The sequence below is a fragment of the Notamacropus eugenii genome, chromosome 2 (genome assembly GCF_028372415.1).
Source record: "Notamacropus eugenii isolate mMacEug1 chromosome 2, mMacEug1.pri_v2, whole genome shotgun sequence".
In the NCBI taxonomy this organism is placed as follows: domain Eukaryota; kingdom Metazoa; phylum Chordata; class Mammalia; order Diprotodontia; family Macropodidae; genus Notamacropus; species Notamacropus eugenii.
The window spans coordinates 287,348,207-287,358,739 of record NC_092873.1 but is presented as its reverse complement, the minus strand read 5'-3'; the positions used below and the strand labels follow the sequence as shown (position 1 = coordinate 287,358,739).

Genomic DNA, 10,533 nt, shown 5'->3' with positions numbered 1-10,533 from the left:
AGGGGTTCAGCCATCCTTTGGGCAGAGCAGCAGCCCATAATGTATAATACCTTATGTGGACAGAGGGAGAGGAAGGACGTGATGTGGATACAAAAGTCCCCTAAGGGTTAATATTAAGGATTGCTTTTTCAGTACCTCCTGAGCTTGAGGACATCCTGGAGTCTCTTCATTCTGAAATACCATAAAACTTTCCCCTTATCCTGGACCACAAAATTCCTTGTGTCTCTCATCCTGGGTCATAAATTTTCCCCTGCCTCCCTTATCCTGTTCTTATAAAAATAAGCCCTTGTCCCTGTGTAAACTGCTAGCCCTTCTTCCAGAGCTAGCCCTATCCTTTCGCATCAATAAAGCTCCCCTTGGTTAGGAGAAAATCGTCTAAGTGAATTCTTTCACACCTGAACCAGCTCTAACAATTCTAAACCTCATCAGACAGAAGGGAAGGGAAGTTGAGCAATGTAGATTCCTTCTTCCTTCCGTTGACCTGAAAACTTGTTGAAGAAAAGGCAACAGGCTAAATGCATACATTTTATGATTTAATTAATCAATCAATTCCCTATTAAAGAAAACGGTAACATAATGCATTATGGAGCCAGAAATGTTCTGGCTACCCAGTGCAGAAATCTTCTGGCTTATATACATTTCACCATGAGAAAAGAACTCTCCTAATTGAGCAAATCATAAATTCAGTAAGACAGGACAATTAACAAAGCAATGTTGGTCAGGCCTTGGGATTCCAAGCTGGGTAAACATATGTCTCGGAAATCCCACCACTAGTAAGTGGTAGGCTTCCTGCCCCAAAACAGATAACTGACATGGGAAAGGGTAAACAATGTTCAATAGAAATTGTGACCTAAGATGTCTATATTTTCTTTACCATTAATATGCCATAACATAGTATATGTCTACAAATATTAAGATATGAAAAATGTCCCATTATTCAAGATAGTGTCTTAGGTTAAAGGTCTCTTAAGGAATGTAGAGTCAGCCTTGGCTGGCTTTGTTGACATAGGAAGAGGCACCCTCTGAGTTTGCTTCAGAGAGAACAAAGAGATTATTCTAAAATTTTATATTAAACATTATCACTTCTTTCCTTCCTTCCTTCTCTCTCCCTCCTTCATTCTCTCCCTCCCTCCACTCCCACTAGTCCACACAAGGAATCATCACCTTACTTGCAGTTTCTCTGCCCAAAGGAATACAAATTTTGATTGCTGAAACCTCACAAGATATCTTGGGGTTTATGGGCTAGATGTTTTTCTTAAGGACCAAGCCTTAAACCCAGATCACTGAGGCTCCCATTGATTGACTAACAATAGGTCCCAAGCCAAGCCCCATTTAGTCATTTTTTGGGCCCTGATTGGCTCTGAGTGAATGTAGATAGCATTTGTTTCCATTTGGGCCAGAAACCCTGAGGGTCTTCCCCTCCCAGAGTGGTTTTTTTTCTTCACTTGACTAGGTAAAAGAGGCCATTCTCTGCCGCTTTCCTTATCTAGCATTAATCACTGATTGTCAAACTGAGTCCAAGGCCAAGGTCTCCCACTAGATCCAGGGCCATCTCCAGTAGTCCTGATCTGTATCTGGCCACCAGCCCCAGATGGCTCAAAGGCAGAGAGTGAGGCTGGTGACTTTGCACAGATTCTCCCTCACTTAAATCCAATTCACTTGCAGGTCATGATATCTTCCTGATGTCATGGTCCTCTTCCACAAACAACATTCATATCTAATGTTGGCCTTCTTTGACGTGGGATTTGGAGGGAGGGAGAGGAGGAGATAACTCAGAACTCAAAATGTAACAAAAAGTAAATAAAATTATGATAAAATAGAATTGTGACCCAAGTGAGATGATGTTACTTGAGTAAACTTGCAAGGATAAGGAACGCAAGGGGGAATATTACATCTGGCTTGATTAAATCTCAACAAAATAGAGTTTAAAAGTAATTTTCAGTTTCATGTACGTAACTGTCCTCCTTGTTCCCCTTTCACATTGTATTTCCTACTATCATGCCTTTGCATAGACTGTTCCTATGCCTGAAAAACACTCCCTCCTCACCTCTACTTCTTAGAATTCCTAACTTCTTTTGAAACTTAACTCAAGTGTGACCTCCTACAGGAAGCCTCTCCTAACTACACAGTTGGTGTTCTCCCCACACACCCAGAAATTCCTTTGAATATAATTTTCAGTGCACATGTAGTTTCCTCCCAACAGAGTATTAGCTACTTGATGGCAGGAAATGTTTTGGTTTTTTTCTTGTGTCTTGGCCCAACATATAGATGGCACTGAAATGATATTGAAGGACTACCCCAAAACTGAGTAATATGCAATTATAATGAACAAGCTCAGCCCCTAAGAGAGAGAATGCATCTTTCTCCTTTTCTGGGAGATGACAGGGACTCTGGGTGTGGAATGTTTAATTTTATACATATATGTGTGTGTGTATGTATATGTATACACACACATACACCTAAAGATGTAGAGGATGTCAGGATTTACCAGGGAAAGTTTAGTGAGGGGGGAAGAGTAGAGGGGTACATTTGGCAGTGAATGTGAAGGAAAAGCAAGTCAGGTCAACAATCATTTATTAAGCACCTACCAAGTGCCAAGCACTGGGCTAAGTGTTGTGGATATAAATAAAGGCAAAGCTGCTCGCTCCACCCCCCCAAAAAAACCCAGTCCCTGCTTTCAAGAATCTTGAGTCTCCTTGGGGAGACAGCATGCAAACAGCTACAGACAGACAAGACACCTGCAAGATAAATCGGAGATAAAAATGAATGGCCTCAAAAAATGAAGTCCTCCTAAATGTGAAAATGTGTTTAATAGGAATGTAGGTGTAGAATCCATATAAGATTACATTTGGTCTTGGGGAGGGAGAGGGAGAAAACTGGAACTTATGGAAGTGATTATTGAAAACTGAAAACAAATAAATTTAGAGAAAAAAAAGAAATGAAGTCCTCTGCTGAGAGGGATGGGAAAGGGGATGATTTGGTAAACTACTTGGTCTACTCTATTTCTTCCATCAGTTACCCAGTGCTAGTCATAAGCAGGTCATAGAGTACCTCTCTACTTACAATTCCGAATCTAGGTTTACCAGATACATTATAGTTCAACCTACTTATAATCTGTTTGGCCCTCTCTCCATCAAGGCTCTGCCAAAGGGCCCTGAACCACAAAACAGGGTTGACAGCTGCAGACCTGGCATGTAGATACTTGCAGAGAGATTTACAGAGCAGGGCTGTCTGGGCCTGCCCCTCTCGAATTCAGCTTGTCTAGGGTAGTAGTGTCTAAACCCAATGGTAAACAAGTGCAAGGGGAAGCAATCTTTGAGTCAGAGACATGGTAAGGCTGGCAAACAAGATATTCTTGAAACTCCACCCAAATCATCATATTGATAGACTGAATTACAGGGCTGAAGAAGATGATTTCTTGGGATGAGTCCCCAAGTGATGTGGGACTCAATCAAAGTTGTGTCCAGATATTACAGCAGTTAAATCTCAAAACACCAAGCATTCCATACCTGAGGTGTCCAGACCAGATACTTTAGAATTCAGCTGGACTAGAGTTAGAGACTCGGGTTCATAATTGGTCTCTTGGAGTCTCAGATTTCTCATCTGAAAAATGAGGATACCACTAATTTCACACCTTACTTGCACATGTTTTGTTCCCCCCCGCCACCTTTACCTAGAATGTAAACTTGAGGGCCAGGACAGCTTTGTTTCTGTCTTTGTATTTCTACATGCTTTCCCCCACCTCCCCTACCAACACAGTCCTTGGTACAGTCTGCGCTTAAGAAATAGTTTATCTACTTCACAGTGTGGTTTTTAGGGAAAATACTTTCCACCTTCAAGGATTACAAGGGGAGGGGGAAGAGTAGAGGGGTGCCCTGGATCAGTCTGATATAAAGGCACCTATGTAATGAAACTGGATAATTGAAAAGTCACAAAAACTCTACTTGCTCCTAACTCTCTTTTCTTAGCCCCTTTCACTCCAACCCTTTACCTTGAGTCTCTCTTCTCAGCTCCTCCTTTGGCTTATCCCTGGTTTGTCTTGCATCTGGGTTCTGTGGTAGTAGGATCAGTACCCAATGGTGGGTTTTTAAATGTATTGATATATTTTGTTTGGATGCAACAATCATTTCTTACTAACCTCTCCCCACCCCCACTCCTATCCCTGATACTTTCCCTGAGAGAAGTCAAACAAAACCATCTAATACTGTGACTGCAATTGTTGGCACACATAACTTTCCACTCTTACAGAAAGGAAAAATGTGTTTTAACACTTAACAGAAAAGAAGTGCTTTAATATCATTCATCTAGAACCAACATTTAACCCATGGAGTTCTTTCTGGGGCTTTACCATCTTGGAACACTGCTAGGGGAAGTCTGGAATTTTGTGATAGAACTTTCAAAATAAAACTCATGCTTTCCATTTTGGTACAGTCCCTACAGAGGAGGACTCAAGTGTTAAGGACAGTATAGAAGCAGGAAATACTGGTTGCCTGAGTAGTTATTATCTGTCATTCAGGTATTTTCTACCCATGCATTCTGTAAGCCTCTTCATACTCATTTTTATTGCATTTGTGAATGTCCTTCAATCATGTCCCATGTTTTCTTGCTTCCATACTTTGTTTATGCCATTAATTAACTCTAGAATGGCCACTTCACCCATATTTGCCTCAAAAATCCTATTTGTGTCAATCACTTCTCTCATATTCCCTCTCTCACTCCTCTCCCAAAGATAATTTCTTCTCCCAACTCTCAAAGTGCTTTGTACTTCTTTTATGGACTAATAATATTTTACGGTTTAGAAATATAACTACAATAATGTAATTTTAAAGTGGCCAGTTCCTTCCTGCCCCCTCCAGTCTTTGCTAAATGAAATTTAATGCTAATCTGCTTATAAACAGCATGGTACTAGGGAAGGAGCACTGACACTGAGTCAAAGAACCTGAGTTTTAATCATGGACTGCTGCTTACTACCTGTGTGATTTTGGGGAAATCACTTAATCTTTATGGTCTCAGTTTCCCTAGATTTAAAATGAAGAGGGAGGGATCTCTGAGTTGCTTTCTACTTCTAATGATGGGATCTGAATGGCCATTACCCAAACTCAAATATGAGACAGGATTAAAGGAGTTGCTACTGAGGTAAAGGAGGGCAACGTGACCGATGTACCTTGAGGGACTTTCTCTAATGCTGGCTGGGTGTGGCTATGAGTCAGACACACAAGAGAACTGAACTAGGTCATCTCCCAAAGGTCTGCACCCGATCTCCTGTAGGGAATAGGCAATATAAAAGTTGCAGTTCAACAGAGATACGGAAGATGGCAACAGGAGCTCAGGAAATCAGATCAGCAACTCAATGAGGTGGCTGCAAGTGGCTGTTTTGGACACAGGTATTCCCGTTGGGATGCAGCACTAGGAGAATGAGTTTTCTGGGTTGAGCATGTATCTTCTCCCATTGCGGCAAACAAGGATGTGTTTCTGTATTTGTTTCAGGGAAGAGTTCCTTGTTATTTACCTTTTTAATTGCTTTATTGCATCCTCTTGTTTGGTCTGGTAAAAAAACAGGACCCAATAGGCCTCTTGAACTGTGTAGTCTTTAATAGTTGCTGAACCAAAGTAGAGCTTAAACCTAGGTGTAGCTTTTAGAGACTTATGTATGCTCCTTGACAACCAGGACCATATCTTTCATGTTCTCTCCTTCACCAACTTGTACACAGCCGTCACTTAGTAAGTGTTTCTTGAATGATCAGTGCAGTCCTAAAACTACAGAGGAGTGCTTAGCTCTTTCTTGCTTGCCATCAAGGCTTGCCAATGCTGATTCACCCATCTACTGCCCAAGCCCATGTTCAAGAAAAAAAAATCAAAAAGGTACATTTTTATTTCACACATGTTTTACATGCAATACCCGTCCCCTAACAAACTACAAATTCTTGGAAAACAGTGTAAAAAGGAAATCCAACCCATTTTGACAAGACAGAATTTTGGTTTCACAAAGTTGAAAAATGTATTACAAAGTCTCTGTTGTATAAATATAATCAGTCTTATCTTTAAAGTACAGTCGCACCAAAAAAAGTCAACAAAAAAAATCTTGGTTGGCATCAGAAATCCCCTGGTCCTTGAATACATCATAATTTTCATTTGTGCCCCCAGCCAAACATAGGAATTTTTTACAACATGGCTAATTCCTGTGACCCAAGACTTTAGGCATCCCATTGAGATTTTAAAGTCAATTCCCCTCAGAGAGCTTGTGTAAGATATGCTCCTTGGCCCTATCCACCCCCAATCTTTCTTAGAAATCACATCTAAAACATTTCTAAAACATAAATCCAAGATCTCCAAAGAGCTCAAGGAATAAGAGGAAGATGGTTACTAGTGACCCTGATTGTGCCCTGGGGTCTCAGGGTAAACCTCCTGCCTGTATTCTGAGGAATAGAAAAGAGAGCTTTTGAAATGTTTTAAGCAAATCACTGAAGTTCAAGATTGTTCTGAGGGGGCCCAGATTCTGGCTACACAGCGTGGAAATCAGGGGTGAAGGGGCTATGATTGTTCCCACTGGGGCTGTTTTTGAGAGTGGTCTAGGAGCTCTTTCCATGTCCTTTGAGGCAGAAGGTTAAAATGCCATGAAAGGAAAGAGAATGACTGGATGCTGTCATCGCCAAGTTCCCTACCAAACAGGGAGGGCTAAGGGTGTAGGAGCAACTGTAAGGGAGAGCTACAGTCAAGTGTGCATTTCCTGGGAGAATTCCCTTTCCCCCCCACCCTCCCAGAATTGTAGATCCTAAAGGGGGAAATCACCACAACAAATAGAGAACTTGTATATCCACTGATAAACCCTACTCTCCCATCAGTGTCACTGAGAATGGTGTAGAGCAGTATAGGGGTTTTAATGAAAAAATGTCTAGGTCAGCTGGAGCTACCTTTGTCATTATGAAGAACAAGAGACACAACTTTTAAAATGATAACCCATTCTGTACAAACAAATTAAATATCAAATGACCATTAAACAGTGCAGATAGAAAAAGTGGACAAGTGGGCCAGTGGCCAAGGGACCATCATTGTCATCTCCAATGGTATGGTGAATGGAGAATTGTTAGTAGTGGAAGGGATAAAATATAATTTGGACTCTTGCTCTGGTTTCTCCAGCCTCTGGTCTTACAGGTTTAGTGAGTTGTAGAATAAAACAAAGGGAGAGAGTTAGAAAAACTGGGTTTGAGCTTGTCTGTGTCCCTTGGGGGCCAGAGGGAGATGGCAGGGAGACAGGAGACTGTGAAGATGGAATCCCTCAGTATAATATCAGGATAGGGAACACATCTGACCAAATTCTTTAGTGAATTTCTTTATTAACTTTCTTATTTGGCTCCAGTGAGAACATCTCTGTGATAAGAAAGGGAAAAGTACCACCTAGTAAAGGGAAGGAAATCCTTAAAACAAATCCTCTAGCTCCTTTTGTACTTCATAAGAATGTGCTCCATATTATACTTGCCACATCTGTCATCTACACTCCAGGTTCAACTGGGTGTCCAGAGGAAAGGAGGCCTTTTTATTTAAGACATCAGTAAGAAAGGAGCTCAAGAGAACCCAGCTGAATTGGCACCTACTTCTCCAAGGGGAAAGTGAGGAAATACAAGGAGAGTTTATGCCTTTAGCCAAAAGAAGTCAGTTCCATATTTAACAAGAGAGAATTTTTTTTTTTCATTTTGGAACATTCAGAACCATTGGTAGATAAAACTACAGTTTGGGAGGCTGGGTCATTTTGACAAACAGGATGCAAGCAAAGGAGCCATTATACAGACAATTGTGGGTATGTTTTGCAGGTTTAGGGTAAGCAGGGTGAGAGTTTGGGTGTGTTGTATATAAAAAAAATCTGAAATTTAAACATTTTATGATAAGGCCACATAAAGAATCTTCCAGCTGCAGGTGTGGGAGAGTCGAGCAGCCAAGTCACCATGGGCTCACAAAACAACCTGCCTAGGTTAGGAAGCAGGAGGAGGCAGATCTGGGCCTCTCACATGTCCATGTCTCCTGAGGATGTCTTCAGTGGCACGGAGTCAAATCCATCTGGTGTCCTCTGAAAGACAGACAGTGATTGGGGATGGCCTGCACTCTTGGGTCTTCTTCTATACCCAGCAGGGAGAAGCAGGGGTTGAGGGGGAGAGAGGCATTGCTGGAGGACTAAGGAATAGGAAAACTAGTTGGTAGGTGGAAAAGGTGGAAGGGTAAAATTCCTAATTTCAATAGCTACAAAGAAATGAGGACTTTTGTCAGTATTTGAGTTTTCTTCTTCTTTTTGTTTCTTTTTTCCCCCAAGGATGCCTTATTGATCAAGGGAATTAGAAAAGCCAGTGATAAAAAGTTAAAAAGAAGTTTTTAAGAGAAAAAAAATAAAAGCTTCCTACCTTATCAACCTAATTAAAATTCAACTTTCTCTATGACATAATGTTGAACCTTTATAATGTGGCTTCCCACTCCATTCCCTACCTGCCAATTTCCTGGAATTAACTTTTTTCCCACCAGAAAACAAACAAACACAAAATAAAGGCATTAGAGATGAAGGGAGCTGTCTAGCAAAGTGTACAGAAGTCAGGAGTTCAGATTTTCCTTCCTTTGTCCACATTTCCAAGCCCCACCCCCCCACCCCCTTCCCATGAATTTGTCTCAGTTCCCTCACCTACCTCCCAGGGCTGTTATGAGGATAAAATGAGATAATATTTGTAATGGGTTTAGCACAGTGCCTGGCACATAGTAGGTGTTATGTAAATGACATTATTATTATCAGTAGACATACATACTAGAGATGCTTTTAAGTCACTTGGCACAGGGCAGGAATTAGGGCACTTATAGAACTGTAGAAGTAGCTCATGCCGGCTATCCCTTCTGCTTGGCTCCATGCCCAGCCATAAAGTAGGGTCTGGTGTTTACTCTCCTCTCACTATTCCTCCTGACTGAATCGCTCACACAATGAATGCCCACTGTAACTCATTGCCCAGAAGGACTTGGCCAGGATGCCTTGAGGGGCAGCACCCCCTGCTGGCTAAATAAGATGTCTTGTCACACACACACGCACAGACACAGACACACACACACACACACACACACACACACAGACACACAGACACACACACATACACACACACACATACACCCCACCCCCCATGCTTTGGACTAAAGCCAAGTTTTAGCCTAGGGAGCTGTAATAATGCTATTCCACATTTATAAAGCACTAGCTTTCCAAAAGGCTAGAGTCAGCCTAATTAAAATCAAACCCTCCCTACAATATAATTATATGGTCCTAATATGGGTTGGTTTGTTTACATTTCCAGAAAGAGTTGTTAAGTCATTTGCCTATAAGAAAAAAGATTTCTTATTTAGGGCTCAAAGAGACCTGAGTTGATCAACAAGTCCAAAATGCATCTATGAGACCTCAGGGGAGGGGGATCACTATTCCCAGATGTAACTGAAATGAAAATGGAATCAGGGAGACATAGGGATTAAACCACCAAAGATTTACAGCTGCAAGGCACTTTAGGGGTCATCTGGTCCAACCCTCTCATTTTACAGATAAGGAAATGCGGACTAGACAGCGGAAGTACCTTGCTCAGGGTCATATAGGCAGAAAGCAGCAGTCTTGACATTTGAACTCAGATCTTAAGACTCTTCCACTGGCGCATGCTAGGGAGAACTGGCATTGCAGGAAGAGCATAAGTCTTAATTAAATTCAGGAAACCTGGGCTTGAGTCCCAATTCTAACCATAGCAATGTGACCATGGGCAAATTATTTAGCCTCATTAATCTCCAGTTTCCCCATATGTAAAATGGAGATAATAATAGTTGCATAAGATTGTTTTAAGGAAAAGGCTTCGTAAAACTTACATGTAAATATTATATTATATAAAATGGTATATATTGTTATATATTACATTATTATTTATTATTATATCTAGAAAAAGCTCAGTGAATGAATGGAATGGAATAAAAAAAAATGGAGGACAGAGAGCAGGGATGGGGATGATAGGGGCAGCAGAACCATGGGCCACAAGGATCGTTCCTTGCTAGGATGGATGCCTCTCCGTGCAGCTCTGGCAATGCGCCTTTGGTGCTATACAGCCCGTCCCACCTACCTTAGAAGTGAATGATTTGATCTTCCCAAAGAGGGACTTTTTGCTGGTGAATATGAGGTCGTCCTCCACGTCCTCGCCCTCCATGATGGCGCAGCTGTCAGCAGCAGGCAGATCACAGTCCTTAAGAGTGGCATTCATCACCAGCTTGGAATATTTGTACTCCAGTCTACGAGAGAGGATAGGAACACAAACCCGTCAGTGTGGGTTGATGGCATGTGAGCAAGCTGAGCCACAGACAATCATTTCTCTTTCACAGAAGGGGAAGGTGAGTCACAGAGTAGAGGTGGCAAGGCTGAGTGGAGGCTGCAGGTTAACCTGGCTCTCAATCCAATGACCTGTTTTCTACCGTCACTGCCTCGGTGAATTTAAAATATAATATAAATATAACCAAATATCATGGGAATAAAAAATAATCAGGGCA

At 41.6% G+C, this 10,533-nt stretch overlaps 1 protein-coding gene across 7 annotated transcripts in view; it reads right to left on the bottom strand.

Annotated features, from left to right (window-relative positions):
* Positions 1 to 7,314: 7,314 nt before the first annotated feature.
* ELAPOR1 (endosome-lysosome associated apoptosis and autophagy regulator 1) overlaps positions 7,315 to 10,533 on the bottom strand; it is a 110,396-nt gene continuing 107,177 nt past the window's right edge. For 3 of the 7 annotated variants that reach the window (XM_072644224.1, XM_072644227.1, XM_072644230.1), the window contains 2 exons: positions 10,113 to 10,278; positions 7,894 to 8,166 (listed from right to left, as the gene is read on the bottom strand). In XM_072644224.1, coding sequence (XP_072500325.1) covers positions 8,029 to 8,166; positions 10,113 to 10,278 — 304 coding nt within the window. In that variant the 3' untranslated portion in view covers positions 7,894 to 8,028. Of the gene's footprint in view, positions 8,167 to 9,568; positions 9,674 to 10,112; positions 10,279 to 10,533 lie in introns of those variants that run through there. The other 4 variants (XM_072644226.1, XM_072644229.1, XM_072644225.1 and 1 more) reach the window with 3 other exon arrangements.